Source organism: Peromyscus eremicus, chromosome 14 (assembly GCF_949786415.1).
Source record: "Peromyscus eremicus chromosome 14, PerEre_H2_v1, whole genome shotgun sequence".
NCBI classification, from domain to species: Eukaryota; Metazoa; Chordata; class Mammalia; order Rodentia; family Cricetidae; genus Peromyscus; species Peromyscus eremicus.
Genome location: NC_081430.1, coordinates 35,461,493 through 35,482,011, shown reverse-complemented (window position 1 = coordinate 35,482,011; position 20,519 = coordinate 35,461,493). Strand labels below are relative to the sequence as shown.

The window sequence follows — 20,519 nt, the reverse complement described above, 5'->3', positions numbered from 1 at the left end:
GCAATCACTCAGTTAACCAATCAGCCTTACCAGACATGGTCTGATCTATCAAACACTCTCACACTGTACGTTTCTTCTTTCTCGCTTTTCCTCTGAGTGACAGAGCCAAACCCTGTCGCAGAGAAGCATCAACACTTTTGGAGGACTGAGTCTGTATGGACTTTCATCTGACCACGAGTCATTTAAATAAAAATTCAAAAGAAGAAACAACCAGAAATAGCTTGTTTGTTTGGAAACAAATTAGGTGGCAATAGGGGATAATGGGAGAAAGTCTTTGCTACCAGAGTGACTCATACGTGCAGAGAATCAACATGCCCACTGCACACTACATTCCCATAGTGTAACTCACACATGCAGAGAATCAACACGCCCACTGTACACTACATTCCCATGGTGTGACTTACACATGCAGGGAATCAACATACCCACTGCACACTAGATTCCCATAGTGTGACTCACACATGCAGAGAATCAACACGCCCACTGCACACTATATTCCCATGCTTTCCTTCCCATTTGAAGAACTGGCATCATCGTCCACCTCACTGCATAAGGAATCCCTTGTTTTCCCACTACCTCACAGAGTTTTTCACCTTTTGTTTTTAACTAATGCTGTCATCTTTCTGCAACTTGCCTCATCCCCTCTGCTTCATGCCCTCTTTTTTTACTTCAGAATTTTTCTTAAGGATTGGTAATATTATGACTAATAATTTGATCATGTAAGTCCTCTAATTTTGTATCATTTCCCTGATGCTGACACTGTAAAACCAAACTCTGTAACATGAGGCCCAAGTTTCTTTGGACAGATTTTCCTGCCTTTCTACTGTGTTTTCTCCAGAGCCACAGTAGTGTCTTATTCACTGGTTCTGGTAGTTCCTTTGCTTCCTCCAAGCACTCACTCCTCTCTGGCTCCTCTGTATGTGCACTTCTCTCATACCTGGAATGTCCCCCTTTATGGCATATGCACCGTACATGTCCTTTTGTTTCCTAAAGGACACAACACAGGCACCAACTTCCTTAAAATGCCTTGTCTGTGTTGTACCAGGAAATACATGAAAAGCAGGATATGTTTTTCTTGCATGTAGAAAAATTCTTACTACTTTTAGGAAAAGAATCCAAAGAAAAAAAATTGAATAGATAAAATTAGAATTGATGGATGGAAACAATGTTTGCTGAAAGAAGTAAGAAAGACCATTCAGTAGACTGATAATGAAAACAGAGACCGAAACTATTTAACAGGCACCATAGGGTGAAAAGAATTCCAGACTGACTGACAATAATCAATTTCCAAAACCCTTGAGCACTGTGAAGTAAGAGCCACCGGGTAGAGCTGTGCAGTTTTTATGGTGCACAATTTGCAAGAGGCCCGTAAATGTCTAGTTAGGGGTGGACTCACCGAACATTTCAGCCTTATATGGTTGCACAGCTTCTGTGATAAAATGGATAGGTCACATCATCCCACTTCAGAATTTAGTTTTTAATTGAAGATTGCTAAACATCTTAGTAAAGGTTTGTATGTTGGGTTTCAAAAATGAGAATGTGTATTTTGTATCCTTTAAATGGTGTATTGGAAATTTCATCATCAAAATAAAAAAATGTTAGGTACCGAATACAGCAAGTTTTAATTACATGAAAAAAAATCACAAATATGGCAAATAAGTCTATTAAGATCAATCCACGTGAGTCTATTAATGGGTAATAGGGATTTGTTAAGATATATCTTAATAAATTGAGTAAATACACTTATGAATACAGAACAGAGTAGACAGCAGAAGTCTTCCTCTGATCTGACTGGAAGCCAATTCACCTGGCAGTTCGATCAGACCATGAAGCAGGCAGCAGGTAGAAAGAGCTCATCACCCTTCTCGCTTACCTTTTAAGAGGTCCCATACAATGGCAGGAAGCACCACTTCCTTTGGGGTCCTATAGCCCAACGTTGTGGGCGGAGCACATACCACTACATAAGTCTGCTATTTCAGTGAGATTGAAAGCCATCTTCAACTGTGGTATAGTTTGGAAAGTGTGCTTAAGGTTTATGGATTGTGGACTTCCAGTCCAAGGAGATCAAACCAAACCATTTAAAACACTGATTTATAAATTTGTCTTTCTGATTTTATAAACTGACAAGTACCAGATCCACAGACTGAGCTCAACAGTGATAATTACAATTTACAGATGAAACAGAACTCTTTCTACTTTACAGTCTCATACTAATATGAAACCTTGTCGTAATTCTGTTTGTGCATCCATAGCTTCATTGGTGCCTGAACATGTAAAGAAATGGTTTTGGCAATTTTGCTTTTCCTGGAAGCACCTAGAAGGAAATAAGAAAAAAAAATTGTTGTTTTATCTGTAAACGTTTGTTGTTGATGTTGTTTTTTTGTTTTGTGTAAAGTCTCATTGACTATCCACTCTGAGAAAATCTTATTTCCCAGCTCAAGATGAAATTCTTCAATTTTTATATATTCTCCACCCACCTTTTATACTCACCCACTGTAACATAAGTTATTAAAAATACACACATCATAATAGAATAGCCAATAAGATTGCTGTTTTGAAAGCCTCATCTTTCATCTCTTTTAACCTGTCTTTCCCCCAGACCCCCCAGCTGTGGAACCAGCATTCTTGGAAATCCGTCAAGGACAGGACAGAAGTGTGACCATGAGCTGCAGGGTCCTGAGAGCATATCCAATACGAGTGCTGACCTATGAGTGGCGTTTGGGCAATAAGTTATTACGGACCGGTCAGTTTGACTCTCAGGAGTATACAGAGTACCCAGTAAAAAGTCTTTCCAACGAAAACTATGGCGTTTATAACTGCAGCATCATAAACGAAGCCGGAGCAGGGAGATGCAGCTTTCTTGTTACAGGTAGGATACTAAATTAATTTGATTTTTGTTAATACATGATTTTGGAGCAATAGATCTTGGGCTTACGTGAATGCTGGATTGAAATCATTTTGTAAATGGGTAGGTTTATACATTTGTGATTTTGCTGTTCTAGGTGCAACATCTATGTGATGGTTTTTAGGGCAGGTCTGTCTTTTTGGTGAGAATAATGCCTGTGCCTATAAAACAACACAGATGTCTGTCTGAATTCAGATGAAATGAGGAAGTTCTCCTGATTCTGTTTGTTCCTGTCAGTGACAACACAATTGACTGTGGTAACTAGCAGTACTGAGATAAGATTGCAAGATAAGTCACATGGTCTGGCTCTCTCTCTTTTGTTTTTTTATGAGTAGCAGCAATGTTTTGTTTTCTTAGTTATTACTTCTCAGTGTCCAAGGCTCTGTGTCTCAGTTTGTTCTTGGCTTGTCACATGTTCTCAAATATTTCATGGCAGAGCAATAAACTATACACAAAGTATGACAATTAGGGAGAAGCACTAACACGTTTTGATGTCATTAGCAACTCTATGTTCCTTTTGTATAGTTTTAGACACTGGTTGAAATTATTCTGATATTCTCTGTGCTGTGGTAAATCTGTTCTTTTGCTATTTTTGAACCAGAGTTTTGGAATGTATTAAAAGGAAATTACCTTTTCAATGTTATTTTTGTCTTAAGTAAAATGACATTTAACAGTTAGAGCATTTGTGATATTGAGTGAAGAAGCTGGCCCCTGTCTAATCTCTGAAAAGCTGTTGTTAAAAAAAATGATGAAATTATCCCAGACTGAAAACTTGTTCATTACCGAGAAATCTAGTTGTTAAGTTCTGATTTTGAGCATTCTCTCTGTACTGGGTGGCATTGTGTGTCAGTTTGACACAAGCTAGAGTCATCAGAGGAAGGAGACTCAGCTGAGGAAATGCCTCTTTTGAGATCCAGCTGTAAGGCATTTTCTTATTTAGTGATCAATGTGGGGCCGGGCCCAGCCCATGGTGGGTGGTGCCATCACTGGGCTGCTGGTCCTGGGTTCTATAAGAAGGTGGGCTGAGAGGACCATGGAAAGAAAACAAGCAGGTAAGCAGCTCCCCTCCTGTCCTGTTTGAGTTCCAGTCCTGACTTCTTTCAGTGATGAACAGCAATGCTGAAGTGTAAGCCAAATAAACCCTCTTCTCCCCAACTTGCCTTTGGGTCATGGTATTTTGTCACGGCAATAGCAACCCTAACTAAGACACTCTCTAAAGCTGGATTTCCTTTGAGCCATTTTTACTACCTAAAACATAATATTAGATTGATGAAATTCACTTGGCTACCAAGGAATATGAAGCAGTCTTCTCCACTGTACTCTGCTTCTTTTCATTTTTCAAGACGTTTTGTTATGGTCCATGTCAATGAAATCCTTTTATAATTTGATTCTTAAAGTATACTATTAACACAAAGCCAAAAGTTCCTAGGACAGTGTGTTTAACTTGGGGGGGAGGATAATGTCAGTGTAGTGAAATTAATAAGGGCTGGAATGTTGTCTGTTATTCCAGAAGAGATTTGCTATGATCTAGTTTACTGACAATCTTTTAACCAATATTCCATTTTTATTTTTTTTGTGTGTGCCTGTGTGTACATGTATGAGGGTGTTCACCTTTCATATACATGGAGGTCAGAGGACTTCTTGCATGGAGGTCAGAGGACTTCTTGCAGGGTTCAGTTCTCTTCTTCCACCATATAAATCCCAGGATGGAACTCAGGATGTCAGGGTTGGTTCCCCGAGACCTTACATGCTGAGCCATCTGACCCAGTTAGTCGTTTTCTACATAGGGCTTTCAATAATAATAGGAATCATGTAGAGGCAATTACTTTTCTCATGTTGGCACAAATGAGGAATCTGACTTTCATTCATTAATCCTTTAAAAAAAATAGACATCATAAAATTAGCTGTATGCTTTTCACTCTTTTGGCCTTAGGCAATTTCCAATTTTCTGCAGTGACACTGGCTGTCAGGTTTAGGACCATGCTGCTTCTGTAAGATTTTCATTTGTTCCTTCTTATGTGACCCAAATTCTCTCTGAAAAGTCGAGGACAAGCTGAGACCAGAAGAAACTCTAAGCTCCATTCTTCCACCTCACATCCATGGGGTGCAGCAAGTGGATTTTGATAACCATGGAAAGGAATAAATCTGTTATGAGTTTCCTCACAGGGGGAAAAGAAATACCTACAGGCATTATTTTCTTTCTGTGGTGTGTGCTCTTCAAACTTCAGGTCAGCATTATTGTTTCAAGATCTCCTCATAAAGTGAAATATTAAAAAAAAAAACAGAAAAAGGAAAAGATCAAATTTTAAGTAAAGCACAACCAGGGAAATGCATAGAGGAGTAGGCATTTCATAGCGTATGTGTCAGTGGAAGAGCTTTTGAAAGAAGATATAGTTCTTTTACTGAATTATATCAGAATTAGTATCCCTCAGAAGTTCAACACAGCCGAGAATTCCTCTCAACTAACCTGAGAGAAACAAGGGTTAGAGAATCTAGTGACCATTTACCATATTTACCTCTAAGGGAATGTTTATAAATCCCCAGAATAATATGGAATATTATGACACGTTGGTGTACTTAAATTAACTCACTTGTAAAACATGAAATTTTAAGTTTATATATATGCACACATTTATATTAGTAGATACATTATATTTGTATCTTAATAAATAGTTCTATGCCATTATAGCGGAGTTCAAATGGAGTTTTACATTATGCCATGATGAAATGGCTCAGTTTATGAAAAGCATTCCCAAATGCTTAAAAGACCTAGAATCATTGCTGTCATGACTAAGTAGTTTTCTGTATTTGATCCAGAAAGGATGGTAAATCTTTACTGATTAAATAGATAGGTGACTTGGTAGCAACATTTCTTATTAAAAGAAAGAAAACAAGAATAAATTCATTTTTAAAATTAGGCAAAGAGATGCATATGAACAAAGATAAAGAGTAGTTCAGGTTGGAAGTGAATAATGTATTTCATAGCAGGCTAATGACTGATCCCGAGGTTGCGTCTATCTACTCATTCTGCAGCTCAGAACTTACACCACATGCTAAGATGAAACACTGGATAAGGTAAGACTTCTCAGAGGAGAATAACCTGGCTGTTTCAAGAAGGCTCCAAATGTAATTGTTCATGTTCTCATGTCAGGGAGGCAGAGTGAAATCTGAGAGGGAAGAGGAGGGAGTTTGAGTATGAACTGCGGCAAGGAGGAGCCAAAGACGCTCTGATGTCATCAGGACATCACGACTGAAAGAGAAGATCCTAAGCTCCTCCACAGCCTCAGCAGGAAGAGACACCAGGCTGGACAATGGCTTCGGGTTTTTGTCTGTCCCTCAAACCCAGAACCCAGAGAAAGTAAAACCTTAAGCCACCAGTTTGCAGTAAAATTTATTGCAGTCTTAGATAACTAACACATGCATCTCATTGATTACATTCCTGAAGAATTCTCTTTAAAACACAGCAAGGCAAAAAGGACTGCTGTGTTGTGTCTTCCTGATGTTTCGTGAGATAGTGAAAGTTCTCATGACTCAGCTGAGCTGTGCATACTGGTTGTTCCTGTCTCCTGTAGAGCTAATGGAACCAGGTTACAGCTAACAGTCAGTAGAGCAAAGCAATCTGGCAGATTGACTTAACCTACGGAAGGCATCCGTTTTATATGTTGGTTTGTGTAACTCATCAGCAAAGATCTAGCAATGCCTCTGTATTAAAACGACATCACAGTTTCACCAGATGGACAAGGGGAGAATTCTCCTGAAGCTTGATTACGAAGAAGGGAAAGTGCCTGTGTGCCAATTCTATCGAGTACCAGAAATTAAGGAAGAGGTGGTTTTACTCCTTTTTAACAGAAAGGATCCTGTTATTTGTAATAAAATACAGCACTGGTTTATGAAATCCCAAAGGGTTTGTTTATCAAATATTTTAGTTGCTACTCCTGTGTACTTAGCAATCAGGATGACAGTTCTGAGTGATTTCTCATGTTGTTTCTAACCACTCTCTCTATGTAATTCTTAAATAGCTTCTTGTGATGATGATTCGGTTTAAATTTGCATGTGTGACGGATATCAGACATTAAAATCACACACCAAAAGGAACAGCTTCCAGTTTAACTTTTGATGAGCTATTTGTAAAAAATGTAGATGATGGTATCACATGAAAACATAAGCCCAGGTAATTGTTACTCTAGTTTATATGACATAAAAATTAAAAGTAATATTGTTTTCGTATTTAGCCTGGAAAGGGAAAACAGAGCACCCTCTGGCTTCCAGAAAAATACATCCAATTATAATTATAAAACAATTAAGAATATAACATTTGGAAATAATTTTAGATTCTTTTAAAAAGAAAATGTATTATCCTTTTCAAAAAGTTACCCAATGCCAAGTAGTCAAGCCTGTAACATTATACAGAGTGAGCAGTTTGTATATACATATATATTTAAATAAAAAGAGACCAGAGGCCATGAAATTTAACAGCAAGCAAGGGCAGATGGAACATGGGAGAGATTAGAGGAGGAAAGGGAAAATGATGTAATTATATTTTAATTAAAAAATTGTAAAGGTAACATTAGACATGCAGTATTTTTGTTGGCTTAACCATTATTATAATTGAGTATGAAGACTATGTACCAGTGTATTAACTGAGGAAATTTTTACAATCCTGAAAATATTTGGTAAGTTTTTGTGGGTACATAATAAATATGATATGCTAGATTAGATACTTGAAATATAAAAATATTCTCTAAGCCTTAGTTTTATAATTGCATAATTTTATTTTCTTCCTGTTTTATTTGTTAGAACCATCTAGTCTTTGGGATACTCTAATAGTACTTTACCTGATCTTTTTCACTCTTTCCTGGTTTTAACTCCGTGTCTATATTCCTGGGATTTATTTTCCTAGAAATTGCTTCTTACAGTTATACAAGAAATACTGGTGCTCTTTATGTCCTGTGAGATCCAGAAAAGTTTTATTGCCATCCTCATTCAGACCTCACAAAAATTCTAAAGATTATCTCTACCTCAATTCTACAAGATACTTCAAAGTCACTTCGAATGGGATAACACTGCATAACAGATTACATCTTTTTAGGAGTTTGTTCCTTTGTTTTCATGACATTATTTTATGAAATACTAGTCCTGTGTGTTCTTCTAGACTAGCCTTTGTATACTATGGTGATGTCTGCACATTAGTCAGCTGGCAGCATATAGGCTGTGATATACATTATAGTAATTGGTGTATTAATATATTAATTACACAGAGCACCTAAAAATGTCAATAATCTCCAAGTAACTGTAATTAGGATGGAAATAGGAAATTATTTCACTCTGGTTACTACCTGATGTATTACTTCTGCAACTAATGTAAGGACTCTGTTGCAGAGCTCTGTGAACTAGGACTGCTTCCATCCTGTTGCTCAGCCACCATCAAATCCACATCCCATTACCTTAATGGCTTCTGGCATCCTAATAATTTTTCCTCATTTCAGATGAAAGTGGAATCTAATTCTTTTCAAGGCTTTTCCAATAATTATATATGCCTCGTTATTGAAAGTAGCTTAATCATTGCTATACCTGTCATAAATGCTGTGGTTATTGACTTTATTATGGAATGAGTAAGTCATACTCCATCTCTCTATATGTTTAAAGGTTCTACCATTGAAAACACTGCAATGAAATTAATCGAGATTGTTAAGGAAAATTTTGCTTCTATTGGTTTATCTTTGTAACTACTCTGCAATTGTTGTTAATCAGTTATGTCTTACTGTTTAGTAACAAAACATTGGGCCTTTATGTCCCATAGGAACAGACACGTTTAGTGTCAGATGGTTTTTAAAGATAGGAAGTTCAACCAGAGATTCTTAAGAGATTTTACTGGTAAACAAAATGTAACAAACTCACTATGTTACTTTTCACCTTCACATACAAATTTTACAGTTTGAAACAATACAAATCTAGTATACCGCAATTTCTTTATGTCAATACTCTAACATTTCTCTGTTCTGGAATATACTATGGAATATACTCCTATCTTGAGGTGAACTATGAAGGAATCCTTATCATACTTCTTTGTCTTATTAGAATAGTGTCCTTTGCAGGTGGTGGTGATGCACATCTTTAATCCCAGCACTCAGGAGGTGGAGGCTGGTGAATCTCTGAGTTCAAGGACAGTCTGGTCTATAACATGAGTTCCAGGACAGCCGGGCCTACACAGAGAAACCCTGTCTTAAAAAAAAAAAAGAAAAGAAAAGAAAAGAAAAAACAGTGTCCTTGTAGTAGTGAATATTAGAGACTTTACCATTTGCTGCCTGGGGCTAGAGGTTATACTTAGTCCCTGGAAAAAATGCTTGCACAACCTAGAAGCTAGCTTAAGTCCTTTTCCACGTGGAGTTCTCCTGAATAGCCATGTGATCCACCACCCAGCAAGAAGGAAGACTCTTTAGCTCAGACCCTCCAAGTAGAATCTGATATAATGTACAGAATCATAGAAGCTTTATTCCATCCCCTTTGTACATCACATTAGTTTTGGAGTAGGAAACAAAATCATAGTTTAGTATTACACTCAGCAGTAGAAAATTATCCAAAGGTATAGTTGGAAGTCATCTTACAATTTGTCTACTACCCATAGCACCATTTATCATCAGGAGTACCTTCTGAATACAGTTGTGTCTGAATCAAATTCTTGTATCTATTGTAGTATTTAACTAAAGACTTCCTTCACTGTATAATCTCTTTCAACATTCATGCTAAATAAGCTAATAGCTACCAAGAAAAGTGCAGCTGTGACTATTTAATTTTTCTCTCTCGTTTGAAGTATTTGTTCTAGGATTGTGTATCCTTAACTTTTCTTTTGGTAAATTACAGAATTGGCATTAAAACTACCGTTTTATTTCATGTTCAGTATCAGTGTATCCGCCACAACTTAACTGAAGAAATAAGGATCGGGTGAGGCATTTTAGGACTGTAGGCTCTCATTCAGTCAGTTAAAGCACTGAGGATAGCTGGGGACAGTTAGCTGCCCCCTAAGATGGGTTAGAATGTTCTCGAACTTCTTTGACTGGAAGAGTAAAGGAGAAGAAATAAAACTCAAGCAAATTTGATTCCAGATAAAATTTTAAAATTTGTTCTTGTTTTTTTTTTAAGGTTTTTTTCCTTTTTTTGCATTTTACATACCAATCCCAGTTCCACCTTTCACCTCTTCTCCCACCTTCCCACCTCCCCCAGTTCTACCCCCCATGCACTCCTCAGAGAGGGTAAGGCCTCCCTTGGGGAGTCAACGAAGTATGGAATACTAAGCTGAGGCAGGACCAAGCCCCTCTCCCCGTGTCAAGGCTGAACAAGGTATCCCACCCCAGGGAATGTGTTCCAAAAGGCCATTTCATGTACCTGGGATAAGTCCTAGTCTCACTGCCAGGGGTTCCCCAAACAGATCTAGCCACATAACTGTAGCCCACATTCAGAGGGCCTAGTTTGGTCCCATGCATGTTCCCCAGCTGACAGGCCAGAGTCCATGAGCTCCCATCAGCTTGGGTCAGCTGTCTGTGGATTTCCTCATCATGACATTGACCTCATTGGCTCCTATGATCCCTCCTTCCTCTCATCTACTGAAGTCTAGGAGCTCATCCCAGTGCTTGGTTGTGGATCATTACATCTCCTTCCATCAGTTACTGGATGTAGGTTCTATGATGACAATTAGGATATTCATCAATCTGATAATCATGTACCCTCTCCATTATTGCTCAGAGCCTTAGTTGGTGTCATTCTTGTGGATTCCTAGGGATTTCCCTAGCACCAGATTTCTCCCTAATCCCATAATGGCCCCCTCTACCAAGATATCTCTTTTATTGCTCTCCCTCTCTGTCCCTCCATCTTCTCTGCCATCTCAGTCACTCCTGTTCCCAACCCCCATTCCCTTCCCTTCTATGCCCCTCCCAGTTTACCCAGGAAATCTTAACTACTTTCCCCTCCTGGGGCTCTCCATGTGTGTCCCTCTTAGGGTCCTCCTTTTTACCTAGCTTCTCTGGGGTTTTGGATTGTAGCCTGGTTATCCTTTGCTTTGTGTCTAATATCCATTTAAGTTCTTGTTTTATAGTTCTGCATTTAATTAAAGTGACTAGATAAAAATATGTCTTCCTCTTTGGCATTGTATCTTTTAGCAGTATTCTGTTAAGTATAGAACTCTTATAAATAAATAAAAATGAGCAATTTAAGATTGTGCAAAAACTATTCATAACTTTTGGAAGAATAGAGAATTTAAACTTTGAAAATAAAGAATAATTTCCAGTTTTATTCATTATAGTAGAGAATTTAAACTTTGAAAATAAAGAATAATTTCCAGTTTTATTCATTATAATAACTCTAAAAGAAAAAAATCATTGTCGAATATTTTACAAGGCCAGAATGCTGATTAACATACTAGAATTCTATTTAGAATGGATAAAATAAACTAATGGGTTTCGGTGTTTCTTCCATTACCTGATTAATTAGATAACCATTAAATAGAAAATAGGAATATTTCTTAATAGTTCTTAAAGTACACTATTTCTCCGTATATGGTGTGATTCCACACACATCCTCTTCAAAAAAGATGCGACCATCTTTTTTTGAGTGATAGTTCAAAAAGTCTGGGATACAATACTCAGTCTTTTTTAGGCATGGCTTAATAATAACTGTTTTAGAAATACTAAAGGAATTTTTGATAATCGATTTAAATAAAATGTGGGTAGGTCCATGAATCTCAAAAAGTATTAAATAAAATTATAATATAAGCTATCAAGATTACTATGATTACTTAGAAAAATTACCAATACATCCACAAGAATTATAGATTCAAGTTTATACAGCATTTTAAGAAATTTTTTTCTCTCTAGGAAACATCATGAGTTACACATATTTCATATCATACCTGAATTAGAGCTTCAGCTAATTTTAAAAATTATTATTACAGAAACAACATGGTTTCTTAAATACTCTATATAAAACTATTTTTTATTTTTATTTTAAAATTCTGTACTTTCTCCAAGGAAAGATGAGTTCATGTCATGGTGTCCAAACACTGAACTTGCCAGGATGCCATAAGGTTAATAATTGATTGAATTTAACAATTAAGGTAAATTCGAAAGCGATAATTATCAGGTCTTGAAATTTAGGTCCAACATACAAGAAGGGCTCTGTGATAGACATTTTTACTCAAAGAAAAATTGGTCACTTTATCTTGAAACTACTAAGACTAAGAGAGCTAGTAATTCATATATACAGAAACAGGGCAAAAGAGCATGAACTTGAGATCCTCTTCCAAGGACTGACTTTATGTCACCGCTAAAATTTGTATGTTAAAGCTCAAACTCTAAGGGAGTTTGGGCCTTTTAGGAGGTAATTAAGGTGAACTAGAGGCATGACTGGGTAGACTGGAAATTTTCTGGCACAGGTGGGTGACCTAGGGTTCAGAGCTGCTGGATACTCAGAATCACCAAAGGTCCTCTGGAAAGTGAGGCTTCGAGGTCACTGTCTTACACCAATGAATGTTAATGGTGCAGATACTTATAAGAGTGACTGAGGAGAAGGCACACTTTATTAACAATTTTCCAGTACAGTAAAAAGTTAAACTGAGGGAAACTCTCAAGATAAAAGACTTAGTAAAGAGAGAGTAAATATTTGACAAATTAGAGGACCCTACAATTTATACATACTTTCCTGGTCCAGAGAGAGGGTCGTGTTCTTTGTGTTATGAAGTGAGGGATGTTTGAAGCACTGCTTTGCTAATCTCTGTCTCTGGCTTTTTTAATCTTGACCTTGACTATGAACCAGCCATCAGGTACTGCCTGGTGTTGCTGTATTTGACCCTGCAGATGTCTTAAGCACTGTGGATTAAATTTAAATTGTCTTCTTTGTTCTCACAGCTACCAGGAAGAAGCTGCAGTATTCATTCATGTTCATCTCTCTGTCTACAGGATAGTTTGGGGTAGAGACAGGCTTATCAGAAGCCATCATTACTTATAATTTAGTTTATTGGAATTAGCCTCATTAGAAACTATGCATTAAGCCGGGCGGTGGTAGCACAAGCCTTTAATCCCAGCACTCAGGAGGCAGAGGCAGGAAGATCTCTGTGAGTTTGAGGCCAGCCTGGGCTACAGAGTGAGTTTCAGGACAGGCTCCAAAGCTACACAGAGAAACCCTGTCTCAAAACACGCCCCCCCCCAAAAAAAACTATGTATTAAAATTATAAATATGTAAGAAGCAATAGGGCCTACTATGTATTTCCCAAAGGGGAAGTGTCTCACTTCAGTTGATCTTCCTGCCCACCTTTTACCAGAGCCTTGCTTCTTAAGAGCCTGATTTTCTCTTACCAGGACAGTCTTCTATCTCACAGCCAGCCACAAGCATCTTTGTTGTTGATCAATAGTGTTGCTGGCTTTGCTGTTTTCACTCTTACATCCATTTTTACCTTAATATCCTTTCCCACTTTAGCATCTGTGGGCAACTTGCAGTTTTCACCCAGACCCGTTTCCTTTCCAGTCTCAAAGGAGTCAAACCTTGACTCCACGGTAAGCTACAACAAGTAATTGTTAGTCCATATTTATAACAATGCTAGAATTAAAATATAGTATTTGTGAAATTGAATAGACCTCAGAGAGTATGATGAGTGGTATAATATGAATTATAACAAGAACTGACAAATTAATATCGCATAATTTGAGCCATGAAAAGATTCCTAAGTAGTACATGAAAGAAAATCAAGTATATTTGGGTTTATTCAAAATTGTACAGCAATGGGACAAAAGATGAAAAGAACTCTAAAGGAAATGACAGACAAATTCAAGTATTTTAATAATTACATTAAGTGTGAGTGAAATTATCATTCCAGTTAACTGTCAAAAGCTGGTAGATTGAGTTCTTTGAAAAAAAAAACCTATTTACAACATACCTACTGTCATGTTTCAGAAGCATACCTTAAAAATAAAGACACAGGCAAAGCATGAGGGATACATAAGGGGCCAAACAGTAAGACATGAGAGCTGGCAAGGCTCTGTAGTTATTTAAAGAGTACATTTCAAGGTAGTCAATAAGAAGAGTTAAAAAGTCTCATTTAATAATTTGGAGAGGATTCTAAATATGTGTACACATTAAAATAGAACTTCAAAATTCATAAGCTAAAAAAATTGTACTGGGATAAATACTATATAATTATAGTTAACTATTTTAGTATGCATGTATCAAAAGTTGGTATAGCCTGTAGACATAAAGTTGTCAGTTGTTTTAGAAATATGAACTAATCCATTAAGCATATTCAATTGACTCATATTTATAGATCACTATAACATCTACAAGGAATGCTCAATGAAGCGGATAATATTAATTAGACAACTTCTAAGATTGGAAAGAAAAAAATAGTCTTCCTACATACCAATGCTATGCTGGAGGTTCATGAAACTTAAGAAATATAAAAAAGTAAATAAAAAGCATATGACTTGGAGAGAAAGAAGTATAATTACATTTTCATGAGTCATGTTTTTATAGAAAAACCAACAGAATCTGTAGGAAAATCAATTTAAATTAATCACATAATTTAAGAATGGTATAATATAAGATTGTGTGAAATCAGTGGTTGTTTCTGTACATGGATGTCCCTTGGCATTTGTAGGTAATTGATTTCCATGGTCCCCACAGATACCAAAGTCTGAATATTCAAATTCTTCATACAGAATGACAGTATTCACATAAAATATCTAGATGTCCCCTTGCATACTTCAATAACTAGTTACTTATGATACCTAGTGCAATAGTTGCTAGTAGCATTCTTTAAGGAATAGTGACCAAAAAGGAATTCTATACATGCACAAACAATTTTTCTTATATATTTTTAGTGCATGGCTACTTAAGTTCACATATTTAGTCTACAAATATACAAAGTCAGGTGTAATGACTATTTAGAATTGTCAGTTTAAAAATCTACTTCTAATGACATCCAAATGGAAATAAATGTAATAAAAAGTATGTAACATACAAAACGAGAATTCCAATATATTTAAAATATTTAAAAAATAAGCTAAATAGTTCACATTATTCTTTGTTCTCTTTCATGGATGGAAAGAAAAGATATTGCTTTGATGTATATTACTTCCAAACTTCTCTATGGATAAAAACATTTATAATAAAACTCCCAACACATTTTGTTTTGGTTTCTGTAGTAGGAAATCAAACATTTATTCTAGACTTTATATTATATCTGGATATGTGAAGGAAAAGAAAAACAAACAAAGTTATACTATCTCACTATAATGCCTCCTGTAAGGCCAATTCAATCAAAGCAGTATAGTTTTGAATAATAATAAAGGAATACATCAATAGGGTAGAGTACAGAGTACAGAAATGGGCTTCTAGGGTTAAATATCTAGATTACTTGACAGTTTAAAAACACCAGAGAGAAATAGTTTTCTTGGGGTAGGGAAGGTGTTTGAGCATGGAAATGCTTGATGAATACATATCATATTAGGACCTAATTTTGGATCCCGCAAACCCATTTCTAAATGCCAGTGTGGTGGCATGCATCTGTAACCACAGGACTGGAGGAACAGAGATTAGCAAATCCTAGGCGCTCACTGGCCATGCCAGTCCAGCACAAACAGTGAACTGCAGGTTCAAGGAGAGAGACTGCCTCAAAAAATAAGTTAGAAAACAAAAGAGAAGATATCCTGACATCCACCTCTGGCCTTCATATGTATATGTGAACACACATGCACTTACACATGCACAAAAAAATATACCATACACACTCACCCCCATACCCCCACCACACATACACACACAAATACACACACACACACACACACACACACACACACACATACACATACATACACACACACACACACACACACACACACACACACACATACACACACACACACACACACACACACACACAAAGCTATTTCTTTGTATTTCTTTGGATATACTGTACTGGAACAACTGGATATCTATATTAAAAGTCCTAAAACAATAACTCATATTACATATAAGAATAAAACAGACTACAGATCTAATTATAAGGAAATATCCTACAATACTCTGTAAGAGGAAATCAAAACGAATTTGAAAAATATAAAGACTTTTCAAAACCAAAACGAAAGATCCAGTTATTAAAAAATTAGACCTTAATAAAAGTGCAGACTTCTATTGTTCCACAGATATTAAGAAATGAAAAAAAAAACAGGAAACAAAGAACCTAATATCCCAAATATATAAAGAATTCTTATAACCCAATAAGAAAAATATATAACTTAAAATTGTCAAAACCTTGAGTACACATTTCACAGAATAGTATATAATTGGCCAATACCTATATGAAAAAATCATCACTATTATTGTGTATCATAGAAAAAAATCTAAACCACAATGAGGTCATACTACATGCAGACATCAATTATAGTGACTAAAGCTTAAATGACTGGCAGTGTCAAATGCTGAACACATCAAGTAACTGATTCTATCACGTACTGCTGGTGATAATGCAAAATGGGATTAAGAGACAAACACGTTGTGTGCCCTTATCAAATGACTTAGCAACTACAGTAGTTGATTATAGAACACTAGTGAAGATGTATGTCTGCTCAGTGTCTGGGTAGTGCTACCTGTCATAGCATCAGATTTTGAGAAAACAAATATCCATTGACAGGGAAGAGTCAACCACTTTTGATCCCTTTGTGAAATGCATTTCACTTAGTCATAGAGACTTAAAGAATGAGCGACATACAGCAGTATGAATGGTATTTAAAGCAGTATAGTTATTGAAAAGAAAATTTATACTCCTGAGTATATTATATGAAAATTTTAACAGCTCACACTAATCTTTAATAGTAGAAAAAAATGAGTCTTGTTTCCCTAAGACTCAGTTCTTGAAAGTGATTTCAAAGGGGCAGGGTCTATGTCTTGCTTGAAGTATAGATTATGAAATAATATGTATTTTTTCCAAACTCATGAAAATTTGCACTTAAAATGTGTGCAAGTAAGAGACTAAGGGTGTAACTCAGTGGCACAGAGCTAGGGTAGCTTGAGTGAGGTTCTGAATTCAACCCCAACACTACAATAATGAAGTACATTATGCCTCAGTAAAGCACTACTGAGTACATGGATAATATTCTATTCACTAATTAATTGGCTTGAACATAGAAAATGCTTCACAATATCTATACTAATCATGTATATAAATTTTGAATCTATAGTATTCTTATATATGATGCAAAAATACTTTATCTAATACCCTGTGTTCATTTTCTCTCTGAACCTGCATCAAACTCCTTCTTTTTAGGGACATTAAGTGGGTTATTCTTTGTGGCAGTTCCCTTCTTCAGAATAACCACTATTAATTTTTCCTCAGCTATATGCCCTGTTTCCAAAGACAGAATGACCTAATTTCTGGGGACCAGCCTCAGCAGTTTCGGGAATCTGAAGAATGGGATACCTGGAAGGTGCAATAATGACTCAGAGACAATGTTCGTGCAAGCTGACAGGTTACTTTGGGCTTCAGCAGTTGCTGTTTCTTTTTTCTTCCCTGGCTTCTCTTAGCCTCTCTTAGTTTCTCTTAGCTTTTGCTACAGCTCTTTTTAGCTTCTCTTACTTTAGCTTCTGCTTTTGCCCTGGTGACCTCAGTTTTTTATTATCGTAAGTAAAGGGGGAACAGAAAGAAAAGGGGAAATCACCCAATACAAAATGTTCTCATGATTCCAAAGGTTATTCTTAGAAAATCACCAATATATTCTTCATCATCTTTTACTAAACACAGGAACTATCCCAGACTTAACAGCAATGCAAGCATAATCTGTTTTTATTATTAATGATTATACAATCTTTTGAGCACTTGACCCAAAGGCTAGCAACATGCAATTTCACAAATAAAAAGATAAAAATAAGAACAGTGGTCAATGTACCAGACAGTCATTTCCTTCTCACATAGCCTGCTCCAACCTCAAGACCCCTGTAGCCACTGAAGTTCCTCCTCAGCCCTCTATAAACACTAAGCCCCATGACTGGTGGGCTACAATGACCTCAGACAAGAAATCTCTCCCTGCAAGTCAGCAACTTCTGTCCTTCTATATCCAACAATTCCAAGGAAGACCTAATCTAATTTATAGAGCTTCCATGAAAGGAAGCTCACCTTTCTTGGCAGCTCTTTTCAATTTAGGAACCCAACAAAGCTTGTAGCAATCACTCCATCAATTGTCACATTATCTCCACACTCCTTCAGGAGGAATAAAAAATATCTGAATTAAAGTTGCCATCTCCCTTTCTTGGTGGAGGCCACTATTTTCCTCCTACTCTAGGTTCCCACACTTTCAGTTTGTCATCCCATCTATATGTTACTCCATCCATAGTCTTCAGCCAATACCCCTTAGGGTCTCAAGTTTTACAAAATGTCCTTGGAATATCCTCAGAAACTGAATTATTCATCATGGACAGTTTAAGTCCAGTGTGTTGATACACATCATATCATGTGCTATAGTTGACCACACATTTGGTACATTTTATCCAAGCCTAAAAAGCTTCCCCAGGCTGCAGGTTCTTTCCCATGAACTGTCTTAACCCCATCCTGAGTGATCATCTCTGTATAATTTCCTGTGAAATTTACTTCACTCCTTTCCTGTATCACAGAAATCACCATTGGTCTAAGAACACAGAACATGAAGATCAGATAGAAGAAGAAGACTAGTATTACAAGAAATATTTATATGGAGGAGGACATGGCATGTGCACGCCATAAAGCATGACCTTGGGACACGTAGGCATTTCTACCTTGGCCCTCTAGAGTCATGCTAAGCAGAAGATCCGGAGGGAAACACACGGAGGGTTGATGGTCCACAATCTCAGGCCCCCTTTTCTCCGATCTCTGCTGGCAGCATGTCAGCCATCTTATATGCCGTCCCCGGCACCTAATAAATAAGCATCAAAAGACATGTAAAATTTAAATGAGAAAGATATGGATCAGATTATGTGTGATCACCATTTTACAAGTGGACAATGTCATTGCTGTTCAGATAAAGGACAAACAGGTATCAGCAAAATTAATGAGGGTTAGGGATGCCAAACTGTTTGTCACAGCTTCCTTTTATATTTTGGAGTCTGTATGAGATGCAATGTCTACAGGAATAAACAGTCTGAAATCTCAGTTTCCCCTGAGAAAAGAACATATATTTATTGGTGCCAAAGAAGGAAACAGCACTGACTTTGAAAATCCACACACAAATGTGAATGTGTGTGTGTGTGTGTGTGTGTGTGTGTGTGTGTGTGTGTGTGTGTGAGAGAGAGAGAGAGAGAGAGAGAGAGAGAGAGAGAGAGAGAGAGAGAGAGAGATGCTGTCTCTCTTTTTTCTTAAGCTCCAGCTTAGCATTAAGTACCTCAAAAAAAACCACTACCAAGTACATGGATGATATTCACCAACTAAGTTTGCTTAAGCATAGGAAGTGCTTCATAATATCTACATTAATCACATGCACAGGTCCCAGCCTTGTGTTCCTACTCTGACTTGCCTTAGTGATGGGCTATAACCTGGGACTTTTAAGATGAAATAAACCCTTTTAATTTTAAGTCATTTCTTTATCCGGTTCTGAGAGTCATATTCATAGATGTAGTAATTCTTGGGAGCTGTAGTGAAATTGACTCTATTAATTCAAGTTATATGTTTTGGAGAAAATGAATGCTCCTATAATGGATTTTACATGGTATCTAAATTCAGTTTCTATTTCTATGATAAACACCCTGACAAAAAAGCAACATTGAGAGGAAAGGTTTATTTAATCTCAGAAATCTCAGGTTATAGCCTATTACTAAGGGATGTCAGGGTAGGAACTCAAGGCAGGAACTGAAGCAGAGGCCATGGAGGAATGCTGTTTCCTGGCTTGCTTCAACTGCCTGCTCAGCTTACTCTCTTATACAACCTAAGTCTACCTGCTCAGGGGTGGCACTGTCCAGAATGGACTGGTCCTCCCTATATCAATCATTAATCAAGAAAATACCCCCAGAGACATGTCCATAGGCCAATCTGATGGAGGCAATTCCTCAGTTAATATTCTTTCTTTCTAGAATATGACAAAAGCCAACCAGAAGACATGGATATTGAGTGGTAATAAAACCACCATTGAAAGAATCAAAGGACATTTTAGATCAGTGGACTCACAGACATCTTCTAAACCTCCAATCATCTACTTAATCATCTGGCATCTGTCCATCATCCCGAAGGATGTTTAATGGATGAGAACATGACAGAACATGTTCCAAGGACATGCCAAAAATTGGACATAAAGCAGTCAAGAGAGAGAGTCCCATGTCATAGTGCAGAACACGAGTCCTCTTTTTCCAGTGGAGAGGTTTTGTGTACACACGTGTGCATGGATACATGTGTGTGGCGCATGCATGTGTTTGTGTGTGTGTGTGTGTGTGTGTGTGTGTGTGTGTATGTGTGTGTGCCCATGTATGTATGTTGGATAGAACTGTAAGTTGAAGAAATTAATAAAAATTAATAATACATATTTCGTTTTAAGAATTCTTTGGTTTCAAACAGGCTGTAATCAAAGTCTTACAATCTCATGTTACCTGAGGGGAGATTTCTTGCTTGAGAAATCTT

At 36.9% G+C, this 20,519-nt stretch overlaps 1 protein-coding gene across 1 annotated transcript in view; it reads left to right on the top strand.

Moving 5' to 3' along the window:
* Mdga2 (MAM domain containing glycosylphosphatidylinositol anchor 2) overlaps positions 1–20,519 on the top strand; it is a 656,085-nt gene that overhangs the window by 542,428 nt on the left and 93,138 nt on the right. The window contains exon 6 of the mRNA XM_059279883.1: positions 2,600–2,869. Within this exon, the coding sequence (XP_059135866.1) occupies positions 2,600–2,869 (270 nt within the window). The remainder of the gene's footprint in view (positions 1–2,599; positions 2,870–20,519) is intronic.